Genomic DNA, 16083 nt, shown 5'->3' with positions numbered 1-16083 from the left:
GTTCGTTTACATAAAATGTGTTATTTCTTTCTTAAACATTATTTTGATTTTTTTACATCATTACCTTTTACTACTTTTTCTGTTCCGAATTTTCCAACAGAAACAATAACAAACGAGCAACAGTCACGGAAATGAGTACCGACTAGTTTTCGTACCGTGGTATAACAGCATCACGAACGAAGTCGCGGGATGCGCATGCCTCATCCGCGGGCCACTCAGGCCACCCATCGCACCTGTCGCGGCGGGGCCCGCTTGGCCAAGTGGCACTCATGCCAGATCAACTCGCCGTTCCAGGTTCAGTCCGTTACTTTCCTCCGTCGCAAGTGGACGTGTTTTCTCTAGCGAGAAGAAGCTTTCACACTTCTACCGCAATACACACACAGCAGTGTACGTTTCTTCCCACGTTTCCTGTGGTTATAATTTCCACCGCCGATGATGTGCTTTTCCCTCCGTTTGTGAAGGGGGATTTTCACCATCGTATTTCGTATACCACCCAGCGCGGAAACTGGCGGATAGTGAACGAACCGCGGACCGCGACCGAAGCCGAGCTAACGGAAAGAAAAGTGTGCCACATCCGAAAGCGTGCAAAATGGCACGTCGGGTGGAAGCGGTGTTTCAAGCCCGTTCGGAAGAACGGTCGGATATTGGGTGAAAATTCGCCCCACCCGTCGAAGGGTTCCTCCGGTTTCTTGGTGGCTTTCGGGGATTGCGGCGATGAATCCCGTTCGAACTGTGGCCACAGATTTTGTGTGTCTGTGAGTGTGCGGATGTGTGTGTGTGTGTTTTTTTTTATTAATCTGCGGCCGTTGTTTACCCTTCGTACTGTTGTTCCCGTGTTTCCCTGGTGCGTCTCGCTACGGTCGCATGATTTTCCGACGCAGCCCTCCGCCACCATGTGCGATGATGGAGACGCTTGCGTATGTCGTGCGCGCGCTGTTACGCGTGAGTGTCGCGGGTTTTCACGCTTGTGTGTATGTGTGCGTGCGTGTGTGTGTGGAAGGAAAAACAACAACCATCATCGATGCAAGCAATTTTTTCCCTCATGATGAATTTACTGTTCACCCTCTGCATAAATCGCACACCCTCTTCTAGCGTGCACATGGCTCTTCAACCCCACTTCGACGTTTTTCAACGGTTCGCTTATCATACCGCTTGTCCTGTGGCCGGTAGCTGCGTGATGAAATGTTCTACCCCTCGTCGTAACTCTTTAATCAACAGACAAGTTTTGCACGAACACTACTAGTGCAAGCGAACATTGAAATAGAACGAGCGGCCAGTCGGAGTGAAAGTGTTAGAATTAAAAATTACGAGTAACACACCCCCTCAAGGGTGTTGGGGTGAAAATGTATTAAAAATAGTGCTACAGGAACGATGATGATTGAAAAAATCATAAGAAGGGAAACGCTGATCAACAAACACAAACTATATGAAAGATGGGAGGAAAAACGTCGATTAAATGGATGGGCAAATGGAAAACATCTTGAGCTTCCCAGAGGTCATTCCGTGTTGAAATTTGAAACTTTGAAAAATCCCTCCTAGGAATTGAAGTTGGAGTGGGTGGAAACTGACTCTTGTTGATATGTATCGCACCGTGATTGTTTCAGCTGTTTGAAAAAAATCAAATGTACTTGGTGCGTGTGTTTATTCCATCTGGCCAGCCAAATCCCGATGGATTAATGCTTGGAGATCCTGTAAAGCATTTGCCTTATCCCATGGATTTTTCATCGTTCGTCCACAATCCGATTCCAATCATCTGACGACAGCTACACACACACTTGAACAAGCCCAAATCAACGGACTCTGTATTGAACGAATTGTTTTATTTTTAGGATTTTCACGGCTTTTCCGACCGGCGCCGTCCGGTGGGTAACACTGCTCGAGAACATTTATCCACGCCTCCCTCACCCCAAAGAAGACGAGCCGTTGGATGTCGCACGAAATGCGTTTTAGATTTACCTCCTCGGCCAACGCCTTTTGGGCCCGTCGGCATCGAGGAGTTCACGGTTGGGCCTTGAAATCGGGAAGAAAATGCAGAGTCGCTCGGTGACACCGTGGTACCGGAGTCTTTATCTAATTTAAGCTGCACTTTGGGTGGTGGCTTGAAGAACAGAACAGGGGAAACTCGTAAAATTAGATTCAATTGCCATCGTCAACAGAACAGGGCGCGCCTCTCCTCCCTCTAACAGAGGTTGAGTGCTTCAACAGACAGACACGGCAAATTGTCGTAGATCATGGTAAAATGTGAAGGAATCCCCAAATGCCTTGGGACAACATATCGCGCGGTATTATGCAACCGGATGGCGATCACCTGATTCCTATCGTTCTATTTAAACATTTAACAAACTGATTCGAAAAGGGGGACCGCGCTCAATCAAAACACTTTTATTGACACAATCGAGACCATTCAAAAGCATGAGGTGTGTGTTGGAAAACGCATCATTACACCGATTAGATGTTGCGACAATCTACTTCAATCAGTTGATTTCTGTCCCGAACTGATCGGTTGTCGATAACAAAGTTTGCCATCGCGGTGTTTTGCTGGAATGTCGACGATGATGTTGATAATGATGATGTTTTTAAATGTTGATAATCGATACTTTGTGTTGCCTTGTAAACTGCACCGGTGTCTCTTGTGACACTCGAACCCGATTGAGGGTAATCAGAGTGGGTTGATAAGACGATACCTGACTTATTGTACACTTCCGTTTGATGTCCCCGGCATTTTGGAATTTGTTGGATTGATTGAAAATTTATGGAATAATTACCGACAGTAAACCGTGATGCATTTCTTGCTTTTTTTGTTTGATTTTTCATCCCTTCATTTAAACATGAATATTTGGTCACACAACGCCGAACGGTGCCCTACTATTTGTACAGCAAGCTTCACAAGTATCTCACAAATTTCCCTCGATTTTTTTTTCCATTTCACACTTAAGTGATACATATATATAATTTTGTGTTTTACATTTGCTTCCCCCCCACAACACACCATTCCAATCCCATTACAAACGGAAGGTGTTTTCCGCTCGAAATGTGGGAAAAGAAAGAGGTAAAGTACAACAAACGTGTGCGTGTTTGTGTATTCCTAACCGTAGTGGGAATAGACAGTTACACCATAAATATTCATTACAACCCGAATCATGGACGGGTGGATTTGTCGGTGAACCCCTATTTCGAGCCCTTTTGCTTCGCATTGGTTCTTTTGGCTGGTAGAAGCGTGTTTTAACCCTCACATGTTAACGACACGAATTGTCACTGTATGTCCAAAACAAGCACCTCAAAAAGAGAAAAAAGAGGAAGAGAAAGCAAACACATCGATCGATTCGTCCGAAGGGTAACACATTCAAAGTGTCCGTGTTCAGTGGGGAACGAAATCAATGCTGCGTCCCAAGTAAGTGGCTTTAATGAGTTAGCCAAACATGGTCCCGTCGAGGGGTTTCGTTGCTTACCCAGCCTCCCGGAGAGCATCTCTCCTGCCCAAGGTATCAGAGCATCAACATCACCTTTACCATCACTTTTATCTAATCGTTAAACACGCTGCGCCACGTGTTGCGTCAAACGCACAGCGACTTATTGCGCACTCATCACCGTCAGTGCGTGCGGAAGGGAGGGAACTGGCAACCTACCCATCCACCAAAGAAAACCCCTTTTCTTTTCGTCTTGCTTTTTCCGCGGGCCGTTTCGCAGTTCGTTGGCTTTTGTGGTTGCACAGTGGTTGAGCGGAAAGAGTGTTTCTTTTTTTCTACGCAGCGGTTCGTTAGTTAGCATAGTTGGTCGGTGGATTTTAAACCTTTTGCCAGACGTTCTTTGCTTTCCACGTGTTGTTAGTGTTGCACCGCGTTCTTTCCAACGAAAAGTTTACCGGGTTTAGGTTACAACATTGCTGGATAAACTTTGGCGGAAGCTAACGTGTAAAGGAGGTAACAGTTAAGCGACAGATACGTTGAAGAATTTAGATTTTTGTATGCTAAAATTAGTTAATTCTTCGAACACAACAATATTGGGTGGGTTCTATATTTAGTTGACTTTTTTACAATCAAACTAACCAAGTGGCATTGGTTCAGCGTAAACTTGGCTACACTTGTCTATTTAAACTATAGTCATCACCATCTGCGGATAATGGTAATGGTGGTGAAATTTAACACCAACCTGTTGTTGGCAGCCGCTCCGGTCTGTAATGGCCGTAACAAATTGGATCGACAACCGAAACCCCAGTTGGAAGGTCTATCCTTGCGTTCCAGGGCAGGAGAGTCCCTTGAGTCTGCGTCGTCAAATGACCGAACGGGTTCGAAGCAGAACGAACTGGAAGAGGCTATATTATTACATCTCGATTAGGACCGCTCGCGACGTTCTCTAACGTTCTGCGCTAATGGGCTAATAGGTTCGTGCCTAATTTGGCACCCAAAGATTACCACCTTTTGCACTTCGATAATGGCTGTCGAAACTGTCATCGAAGCGAGCCGAATGATCTATTGCTGTCCACTCCCATTGCTTGTCTACACACTGTTGATCTTGACTCCGATCCGGGTGTGGATTTTACGGGGTAATTTCGGGTGCGAATGATTACTGGGTTGTGTTTGTCTGCCAAAAAAAAAAAAAACAGAAAAGTAAACATTTTTCGGTGATCACGCATGAGAAGCTGCCGTTCGTCGGCTCACACGCCCGTTTAATTGAATATCGATCATCATCATCATCAACACGCATCGTTGCAGCATATTCTACAGTGAGTGAAACAAAAGAAAAGAAAACAAAGCCAGGAAAACCCCAGCGGGAGGCCGTGTGAAAAGTGGTAAACAAAAGTGGCACACATCTTGGTGAGAAAACAGAAGGAAAGAGAAAAGTTTGACGATAACAGGCACAAACGCCGGAAGCAACGCGTGGCACAAGTGGTGCGGAATCTAAATATACAGCCCCAATCGGAAGATTGTGGTGGAGATTTTCGGGAAGGAAAACAGCAGAAACTAGTGCTCGTGGCCAGTGAAAGAAATATAAAAGCAAGTTAGCGACCGAAGATGGCATCCCCAACACCAGCACCGGTGAAGAAAGTGCCGATTCATCTGCAGGTAAGACAGTGGGGTTTAGCGTAACGAGCTAACGAGGAGGAATGTGGTGGGAAAATGGTTGAAAATAGATACTCAAATCCATTGAAAGTAAGGGATGTCTAATGGATATGAAACGCTTTGAATGGCAACCGGAATGGAGCAGAAGTTATCGAAATGGTGGACCAACATTAATCAATGGTTTATCCGACGATTCCCTCCGTCGCTTTACTTTGTATTGTTTGTGTATCTTTAACTTTTTCCCAGTTTTCTCCATTCAACTCATACTTAGTGGAATACGTTAGTTGATTTTTTTTGTATGTCTAAAATTCGATAAGAAATATAACATGTTAAGTTAACATTTTTACCACATTGAATGTGTATTTTTACAAAAAGATACATTCATAAAATAAATGTAATACAATAATCAAACAGTGCTCTCTGCTAAAAAAAAAGAACTACTGCTTAACAAGCTAAGTAAACTGTGTTTTGTTCATATCCAATAATACAAACGATTATTGCATTACGGATGCAAAACTACTTCAAAAGAAAGATAGAAACCAGCTCACATGATACCACGGAATCAACAATGTGGAACCAGATGAAATATTAGTCTTGAAAAGGGGAAACATGTAGGCACGCTTTGCAACGAAAAATAATGACAGGAGCTCAGACCCAACAGACTTCAACTGATTTTAAGGTAACGAAAAAAAACCTAGCACTTGTTTTAAAACATTATTTTGCTCGGTGGATGGAAATAAACTAAATAACAATTTGATTTATGTGTGTAGTTGATGAAATCAAGTTAAAATATAGCTGTATCAATTGAAGAATGGATGGTAGTGATAACATGTGCAAAGAAACTAGATACATTTTGTAACAAGGTGTTGAAGCTTTAAACACTTTATATAACTTATTCTAGCAGAAATGCAACTGCAACATCCCAATCACAAAATAGATCTTTTCAACTAAAATAAAACTGACTCAAAAAACTAAATCTCTCCACCATAAGATTTTCTCACACCGAATAATAAAATTTAATCGCCCCTTGAATCCCGAGCCAACGATAAACCTTCGGAGGCATGCAACCTCATGCACCGTGCTACATAGGATCTCCCACTCTCCTCAGGCCAACCTGCGTTCCGTGTTAAACGTTTCGTCTGGCCCTTCTTCCATCGCGGTTGCGCGGAACAATATCGTTAGGTGCGTTATGCACATGAATTATTAATAACTCCCAAACGATGCCAAAGCCATTTGCCGGCCGGCAAGCTATCTGCCGGTAAGGGTAACGCGCCGGCAGGGGTCGCCAATTGAATTTGTGAACTATATTTCGCTCGACTGTTAAATACAAAATCAAATTTAAAGCAGTTAAATGATGAACGCTATATGCTGGAAAGTGATAAAACCGGTTAAAATAAATTGAAAAATAGTTCGTCCATTATCCAATAACATTTACTCTGGCACGCTGCCGAACCACTGCCCAAGGGTTCATAAATATTTCCGACGTGAGTGATTCACAGTCGCGTTTTTTTAACAACTCCAGCCGTAACTTACATCCCTTCCTCTGATCGCAAGGCGCTTGAAGGGATTGGTCGTAGGAAACTATCCAAGAATTTGTTTTTCTACTCCACTGTTTGCATTTATCCTTGAGTTTAACGAACGAGCCTCCTGGTTGGTGCTGGTGTTATCGATTTTCTGCCGGCTCTGGTCTGTTTTCTTCCGCTGAAGGTTAAGTTTCGTTTCGTAGGCATGCTTTCCGTCGCGTCACACTGTCAATTTAATTCAATTGCCACGTTTTTTTCTGCCCAATCCCTCATCGGTCGGTATTAATGAGTTTTCCGGCATGAACGTTCGTTTTTTCCCTTGCCTCCCTGTCAGCTGAAGGTCTCATTTGTCCTATCACTGGATGGGTAGTTTTTTTTACAGTTTTATTATCTTAACCTTTAATGCTAACACTGGCACAACAAACAAAAGGCATAGGCGAACTCTGGATAGCTTTTTCCCCGGCTGAAAAGAGATTGTTACTCTTCGAATAAATTTGTTCTTGTAGCCCTACGAACCCCAAACACTTCTACGGCCATCCACTTGTAGGTCATTTCCTGTTCAAACAGAACAGCAGGAGAATCGAATCGAAACGTGCTGCAGCGGATAGTAGAAAAAACACATCGACCTGGTTTGTTCTTTCCATTCCCGTGCCATCGGACCGGAACCGTGCCTCTTGGCTAGCTGGCCCCGGTTTGGCACGTCTAGGTTTCGGGGAGGGAGCATTATTCTTCGCCTAGAAAAGTTAACGATCCCTGATAGTGGCACGCACGCGGTCACCGATTCGCAATGCACTGAAGTGAAAATCTAAATCGGTTTGATAAATTAAATTTTCCCGTTTCCGAAAACGAGCGTGCGCGCCAACCGTTGCGTCACCCGTTGCCAAAAACGGATCCGGAAGAGTGCACCCGGTATGTGGCACTTCCCGTCCCGACTGTGTGTCCGGGCGTACGATGACCGCATCGGGTCGGGGGCCCGATCGATGCGACGCAAGGGTCTGCCTGCGACTAATTGGGAAAGTGCTGGCGCATTTAAAATGACGACGATGAGTGACAATCACCTAACGCCCCAAACATGGCACCACGGTGAACCGGCCTCTCTGTGCTGTTTGGGTCAGATTGGCTAAATTGAGCAAACGATCACTATCTGTGCCGGGTTTTTGTTTTGCAAGCGACCCGTTCCTCAGATAGAAGGCACAAATGAGTTGGAAAAACGATGCTATGCTGTTTGTTTGCTTTTTTTCTATGTGCCCGACCGCTTAACTACTTAACCGTACGCCATGTCCGACGGAATGTTGCATGATTAACAATTAAGGCCGTACTGGTAGGACAACGAGTGTCTGTCAGCGGACTGGCATGATGCCGTCATTTGTACGATGATTATGTTTTCCGTTAATCTCCGATTGCACGGTTGCAATTAGAAAATGCAACATACATTAAAGTTGTGTCGAAAGGCCAAGACAAATAACGTTAACGATCGTTTTGGAAGGCTTTCGTAACAACTACTATCCATTCTCAATCTGCTGCTATAAACAAGACTTCACTTGGATTTGTTTAAACAGATAATTAAAAATTATTAGCATAGTTTGAATTTACAGACCGCTGAACACCGACATTGAAAAACGGTGCATTTGTTATCTCGTCCTAAGATTCATTTTGAATTTTTGTAAAGAGATTTTCGGAGGCTTAATATTTTAATTTGCTTTTTTCCATTGCTTCGTTTATCGCCGTTCAAGAAACTAATATGCTTGATATTTATTTTTTATGGAAAAACATGAATCTCGCATTAATGCCATGCGATGTTTTGTATTAGGTTTAGCAAATCCGTGTACATAATCTCTTTTTGATGGTTCTTTTGTTTTCTTGGTATGATCTTTGGCTCTTCAAAATATTTGTGTTAATTTGGTGGAAGCTGCAATGAGCTCGCCTAAATTTTGTGGATCACAATAAGCTGCAATAGTCTGGAAGTTACACATTCGCACTACACCCCAGCTTAATGGACAATACTTGATCATGCTCTGTTCAACTTGTTATCTAAATTGAACATTTAAAAATACTTGTACTAAATGGATTGAAGTATTTAAGTAGATTTATATATGAATAAAACAATGGTTATGAGACTGGCATTTCAAGATCAACCCAGAATCAGGGTCGTCGTTGGTGACCGACGAGAACAGAAAATTTGAAGCATTGTTATCGTCGTCGTCGTCGAAAAATAAATTATACTGCATTCAATTGACAATGATTGGGTGAAGCACGAAACAAAACACATACACCCTTCCGTTCTCTGGCCGAATGGGAGATGAAAAAAACCCGTATGCCGCAAGTGCATTGCAGAAGAGTGACACACTCATCCCCTAAAGTGCAGTTCAGTCGACAGGCCGACTGCCAACTTCGCTCGGGCCACTTCAAACTCAACTCTCAAGTGGCTGCTCATTTGCTATCCTACAGCGAGATAGTGGCGCAGGGAAGGTGATGCGGTCTTAAGAACTCTTCCGATGCTATCGGTTTAATGTTGTTGCTTCAGTTGAGACATGGAGTTTCCCCTGCAATGGCGGAGTCCATGAACACACTTCACGTTGGTCGATTATGTGTTAATGCTCCCGAAACATGCTCCAATGTGTTTCCCTTCGTTTTTCCCTACTTTCGCCCCCCCCCCCCCCCCCCCCCTCCTTCCTTTCTCCACCGGGTTCGATCTTTTCATCATACGAGTGGAGCTATGATTGGCTTAGGGTGCGAACTCTCTTCCCCCCGTTTAAAACGAACGCAAAGAATAACCCTTCGCGAGCCCACTGTACAGTTTCATTCTGCTGGTGGGGTTTTTGTTCTGGCTCTATTTCATACCCGGATTCGTTAATTGTTTTTCCTTCGCTGGGAGAAGAAGACGATGCTTCCATTTTAAATACCGTTTGCATGCGGCAGGTACGAAACGATCGTTAGCAAGAAGGGAACAAAAATCAATTACACGTCCCGAAACGCTCGCACACCCGGCCCGCCCGCCCGCCAAATCCGGACCGTCATCTTGGAAACCGGTGGAAAATTGAAACATCCCTATCAACCCCAGTTTCCTCCGTCCGGCGAATCGGATGCGCAGAAAAAGAATGTTTTATTTTCAAACGGTCGTGAGCTAGGATTGTGTAGTTCATTTCCGCGTTACCAAATTTCCATTCGAATGATTGTCTTCCTTCGCTTGTACTTGTTTCTTACCGCATGGCACCCAAACACGAATCGAGATTCGATCGGAAAAAGTGCTGACTAACGAAAGCGTGCGCTGAAGTCCACGCCAGTTTCCCGGGAAAGGGTTGCGTGAAAATTCCTAATTAAGTTGTTGTTATTCGTTACAAGAGCAAGTCGGACAGGAAGAGGTGTGCCTAAATGTACTGAACCGTTGTTTTTTTTAACTACGCTGTCTACCAAACAACGATTGCTCATTTCGATCGATGAAGCCCCACAAAGAAGGGCCCTTTTGGTTGGACAAGAACTTTAACCATTCGGTACGGAGTGCTAGACGTGGCAGTAAAGGGCAGCGCTCAGAATTACCCTTGGATTTATGTATATCTGCCGTGGAGGTCAGAAAATCCTTGAGGTGGCATGTCATTGAGCTTGGAGGTTTAAACTAAAGCAGGTGAATAACCATTTACGTCCGAAGCCACGCAAGGGAACGATCGGAAGGGAACTCTAATTTCTTTGTGGTAAAATCATTTTAAAGCATGTAGAACAACTTTAATTTGGACTCGCGAACAAGATCTCGGCATCATTAAAGGAGGCCATAATCGAAACATCAAGGTCGGGATTTGAAATCTTCTTCCAAATCTCTTCCATCTCAGTAGCCATGAGCTGTATGCCGAAATAATCAAGTAACCATTCTGCGACGTACATCATCATTCTAATCTCTAACCTCAACCCGTTCCGAAGCAGACGACCGTTTACCTTTCCATTCCATTGGTTCCCCGCCGTGACGGTAGTCGATAAGATGTCGGAAGCGGCGCAAGATAGCGTCACCAACGGGGAGGATGTGCCCACCGTGCTCGTTGAGGGCGAAAGCTCGCCCCACAAATTACCCTCTGGTGCGAGCGATAAAGCGCTGAGCAGCGAGACGACCGACACGGCGACCCAGGTTGTCGCAGTCACAGCCGAATCGTCCACCAATACGGGTGAAGAGACAGAGCCGGTCAAAGATATTGCTCGGGGAAAAGTAACCGAAGTGGTTAAAGGCGAACCAATGGAGCCAGAAGTAGAAGTAAAGAAAGAAGCTAAGGTTTGCGAAAAGCATCACAATGATGCAAGATCCAATGATAGACGATGGCACTAGAAGAACTCTCTACTGATAGTAGACTATGTGTAATGAAGTGGAGTGTACTAAACATGTTTTAAAAACTCTGTCTTTTCTTTGTGTCTTTTTATATCCCGATAGAGTGCGCAAAATCGGCTGTACATCAAGCGCGGCCATGTCGTGAACCACGACGGTGTGCAACAAGCGGATGTTTACATCGAGGACGGAACCGTTCGGTAAGTTGGAACGTCGAAAATTGGACACCTAAGAATGCGAAAAGAATGGTTGCCAGCGAGCTCCAGTGAGTTCGCTCGAGGCTAAACGACTTCCCGGCGACGAATTGGCCGCTGGCCAAACATCGATCCATCCAGCAGTGGGTATCGCTAACTCTTCTCACGTCCGAACTGCAGGTACGTCGGTTCCGGTGCGGACTTCGTGGTCCCGGGCGGCTGCCGGACGATCGACGCGACGGGCCTGCTGGTCATCCCCGGCGGTATCGATCCGCACACACACTTCCAGCTGGAGTTTGGAGGCACCGTCTCGGTGGATGACTTCTACAAGGGAACGAAGGCGGCCGTGGCCGGTGGTACCACCACTATTAGTAAGTGAAGTGCCGGCTCTAAATCGTAGGAATGCTTTTTCCCAATTGGATTTGACCCAAAACCTTTCTCCTCCTTCGATCGCAGTGGACTTTGTGCTGCCGAAGAAGGGCGAATCGCTGCTGGAGGCGTACGATACCTGGCGCAGCCGGGCCGACCCGATGGTGGTGTGCGACTACGGCCTGCACGTCGGCATCACCTGGTGGTCGAAGTCGGTCCGGGACGAGATGCGCATCCTCTGCCGGGAGCGGGGCGTCAACTCGTTCAAGTGCTTCATGGCGTACAAGGGGCTGTATCAGCTGAACGACTCCGAGCTGTACGAGGTGTTCGAGACGTGCAAGGAGCTCGGGGCGGTCGCGATGGTGCACGCGGAGAACGGCGACATCATTGCGAAGAACGTCACCAAGCTGCTGGCGGACGGTGTGACCGGACCGGAAGGGCACGAGCTGTCCCGCACGGAGGAGGTTGAAGCGGAAGCCACGAACCGTGCTTGCGTGATCGCCCATCAGGTACGTTGGCGTGCTGGGAAGGCATTCTAAGCAAACCGTTCCATTCTGCACCATGTTTGGTCTTGGACGCGGAGAAAAATGGCACTGCAACATAAGCGACGCGTGGCATGATAAGATTACGTGCGTTGGACCATTGTTTGTTTTGGGCAAAAATTGACATGCGGTGAAAATTTATTGGGCCGTGTCTGCAGGAGTGGACCAACAAACCATCGTCGTGCTGATATTGAGTAGATAAGATTGTTTCGAGTGGAAACAAACTCCCTTTCGAGTGCATAAATGTGCGATAATGCACTTCATATTACCTAAAGACATTTCATTCGGAGATATAACGCTGACTAGGTCTCTGACATGTGGGTCAGTCACTTTTAACCTTTCTCGCAAAAATAGTACTAGTTTTTCGATAACTTTAATTATAACATAAATTATTTTATTTGGTTTTTAGTTCTATTTATTTATTAAACGTTCCAGTTGACCAGTCGTATTTATCCGTTTGGCAAACTTTTTCGCAAACAAGTTTGGCGACTTTCGACTGATTTGTCGTATTCGATATTCCGGTATTGTGGGTCAACTAAAGTTACTTAACACTTATTCGGAACGTGTCCTTAGCTCTAATTGCCCACAATTTCTAGCATTGCGTGTCAGGACCATTCCATTTTTAAACTTGACCCAGTGTCTAGAATGCTCCACAGTCGATTGTGTGGTCATTTTATTCGAGGTCAAATGTTCTCCGCAGGCAAAATACCCCAAAGACACGCAACCGTTTCCAACATGACCTTTGCTTTTCACTTTCTTCTTATCGAAGGTTGTCTAGAGCCTCACTTTCATTTCTATTGATTTAATTCCGTCTTTTTCATACTTCTAACTGCTTCCTAACCCAACTATGTTTCTGATTTTCTATCTTTCTACCACTTTTATGATCTCTACTTCGGTTCGGTATTTCTATCTTCCGGTCCCATTTACGATGCTACTCCCTTGCCTCTTCTTCTACACTCCCTGGCCGCCCCCAGGCTGGCTGCCCACTGTACGTCGTGCATGTGATGAGCAAAGCGGCCGGTATCGAGGTGGCCCGCGCCCGCCGCCGCTACAACTGTACCGGCATCTTCGGCGAAACGCTTGCGGCCGCCCTCGGTACCGACGGTACGCACTATCACGACAAATGCTGGCACCATGCGGCCGCCCACGTGCTCAGCCCACCGCTGAGACCCGACCCCACCACGCCGGAGTTTATGATGAAGCTGCTGGCTCAGTAAGTAGCCGGGGGGTTTGGCGGGGGCCGAAAAAGTCGGTCCCTTGGGTCCATTTGTTTGTTGTTGCTCGTCCATGAGTGTCGCTCTTGCAAACTACTAACTGGCTCATGTCCCTCGCGCCCGAATGTCCTTCGACAATGTCACAGAAACCAAGATAGGGTTTTCGGTTTTTGCGTGCTGCATATATGTTTTCCCCTTAGGACAAAACTCGCATCAACATGACAAACAACTACACAACTAAGTATAACTCATTTCACCCTTCATTGTCCTTCTTTTTTCCTCATGCTGCCGCTTGCACTTTTGTGAAAATCAAATGAAAAACTGGGCTATAATCTAACATTAACTGCCATCCTGCTGCACGTTCTGTGTGGTGTGTGTTCTGCCGTGTTGAAACCTATCCAAACTGCTCATCAACCAATGAAACACATTCCGAAACAAATGTACACACCACGAACCACACACGGCGCTCCCAAAAAACCACACAGACGAAGACACCGCTGTACGTGACCCGGGTGACGAGCAAGCTGGCCGCGGAACAGCTGTCGCAAGCGAAACGGCGTGGGGTCGTGGTGTACGGGGAAACACTGGCCAGTTCGCTCGGCTGCACGATGACCAACGTAAGGCCGCAGTCGCTGGTCTACTACACGACCAGCCCACCGATCCGGAAGGATCCGGAAACGCCCCGGCATCTGCTCAAATTCCTGGCGCTGTAAGTTTGCATCTCTCCACCGTGCCGCTAGGGGGCTCGCTTCTACGGATCGTATTTCGGTTGTTTGCTGCTATTTATGTTTGTTTTTTACTTTTTTTTTGTTTATTTGTGATTATTCTATGTTGCTTTACACTTATCTTATCTTTTCACTTACACAAACTTTTATGATTTATACTTTCTCGTGCGTATGTCTTTCTTTCTTAAACTTTTGTTTTCTTGTTTTCCTTACTACTTCGATATACTTTGAACTCGTCTATTTAATTACTTACTAAAATGGTTAAACTCCATTTTAGGGATGACCTGCAAACGACTGGCAGTGACAACTGCACCTTCAACCGTAACCAGAAGGAGCTCGGCTTGAAAGACTTCTCGAAAATCCCGAACGGAGTCAACGGAGTGGAGGACCGCATGTCGGTGGTCTGGGAGAAGGGTGTTCAAACGGGGCTGATCGATGCGCAGCGCTTCGTCGCGATCACCAGCACCAACGCGGCCAAAATCTTTAACCTGTACCCGCGCAAGGGCCGCATTGCCCCGGGCTCCGACGCCGATCTGGTGATCTGGAATCCGAAGGCCGTACGCACCATTTCCGCCTCCACCCACCACCAGGCGTGCGACTTCAACATCTTCGAGGGCATGAAGTGCCACGGTGTGGCCGAGTTCGTGATCGTCCGTGGACGCGTCTGTCTCGAAAACGAGCACGTCCGGGTGGCCGAGGGCCAGGGTTCGTTCCTGGAGACTCCCGTCTATCCGGCGTTCGTGTACGACGCACTGAACGGGCGCGTCCACACGGAGGAAGACTCGGATGACAAGCAGGCCCGCAACGGACTGCAGAACCTGGACCTGCATCACAAGCCGGGCTACGATAACGACGGCCACGACCCGTACCCACTGCCGGAGAAGTACATCCCAGGGCCCGCCTTGAGCGTCATCTCGGGAGACTCACAGGTCAGCACTCCGCACAGCATCCTTGGGCATCGTCCGGATGGAGCGAAAAATATGCAGGAATCAACCTTCTCCATCAGCGGTAAGGAACAACACACCGCCAGCAGCTTACCTTTACTAATAAGCAATGTTTAATTCGATTGCAGAGGAACTGGACAAGTCGGAAGTCCGCTCGTGCATTCGTGTACGTGCCCCTCCGGGTGGAAAGTCTTCCGGATTCTGGTAGAGCGCGACGGCTTCATCAACGTCGAACGGGCAGAGGCATACAACTAAGCAACGCGGTTCGCCAAGTTACCTCCAACACTAGCAACCTCTTACCTTCCAAAGAGCACACGTACCAAATGGAGCCGCCGGAACAGCAACCACCACCATATGGACACTAAACAAAATAACAAGCGAAGAGCCTAGAACAATTTCGCGCTGTGGAGATTATTTTGTTGGGAAGAGGCCAATAACTTAGTACAACCATATCAAAGCGCCCAAAGCGAAAGAGGCCAGCAGGTTTAAAAATGCGGCACTGATTCTCAATAGTCCGGTGAAAAACAATTGAAACCAATGATTACCTTACAATCAGCTAAATAAATATGTAAACGTTCATCATTGCTGCTACCTATTTCTATCACGATCGCTTCAGCGAAATTATTCTGCTTCATTTCATTTGTAAAATCTAAGTGAATATAAGATGTTTTCGAGCATAGATTAGTTTGTTTTATTTAAGTTGCCTAACATTTGAAGTAACAACCTATGTTACCGTTTCAATCATTCGTGTGGGAGTTTAAATTAATTTACAATTCTCCAATGCGTTTTGTTTTGTAACGGCAAGCATTATGTTTGAACCCACAGTTTCAAAAGGTGACCGCTATTTAGCTGACAGGCAGACTTGAAAATGTGCAATCGATAGGATTAACAGCAATGCATCTCTATAACATGTAAACACCCCTTCGCGAAATATGGACAAGTATTTATGATTATTTATAGACGCACAACGTCTTGATACCAACAAACACGGGCTCGGGTGGCATAATTTGGTGGGGAAAGAGCACAGAAGGTTAACAGGGTTATCTATCCTGCGTTGCGCGAAAACGTTGAAGGTCGAAGCTGTGCATTTCCGTTTCAGGCTAGTTAGACATTGAAAGTGTACCGGAGGTGGAGTAGGGCTAACGAAAGTAGAACTATGCATTAGCAAAGGGGGAACAAATAGTGTGTGTTAAAATTTCATGACCG

General features: G+C 45.9%; 1 protein-coding gene across 3 annotated transcripts; it reads left to right on the top strand.

Moving 5' to 3' along the window:
- Positions 1–350: 350 nt before the first annotated feature.
- Positions 351–15085, top strand: LOC131272640 (dihydropyrimidinase). 3 transcript variants are annotated; one of them, XM_058274458.1, is made up of 8 exons: positions 351–387; positions 4713–5063; positions 10995–11089; positions 11264–11454; positions 11540–11961; positions 12969–13207; positions 14211–14941; positions 15006–15085. In XM_058274458.1, exons 2-8 carry the CDS (start codon positions 5013–5015, stop codon positions 15083–15085), a joined length of 1809 nt encoding a protein of 602 aa, XP_058130441.1. In that variant the 5' UTR covers positions 351–387; positions 4713–5012. The 3 variants fall into 3 exon arrangements, with proteins under 3 accessions (XP_058130441.1, XP_058130442.1, XP_058130440.1); XM_058274459.1 differs by lacking the exons at positions 351–387; positions 12969–13207 and adding an exon at positions 13694–13917 and having other exon boundaries at positions 4617–5063; XM_058274457.1 differs by lacking the exon at positions 351–387 and having other exon boundaries at positions 4617–5063.
- The last annotated feature ends 998 nt before the right edge of the window (positions 15086–16083 follow it).

The sequence above is a fragment of the Anopheles coustani genome, chromosome 3 (assembly GCF_943734705.1).
Source record: "Anopheles coustani chromosome 3, idAnoCousDA_361_x.2, whole genome shotgun sequence".
Taxonomy (NCBI): Eukaryota; Metazoa; Arthropoda; class Insecta; order Diptera; family Culicidae; genus Anopheles; species Anopheles coustani.
The sequence above is the reverse complement of the archived record's forward strand: the minus strand, read 5'-3'. Positions and strand labels throughout refer to the sequence as shown.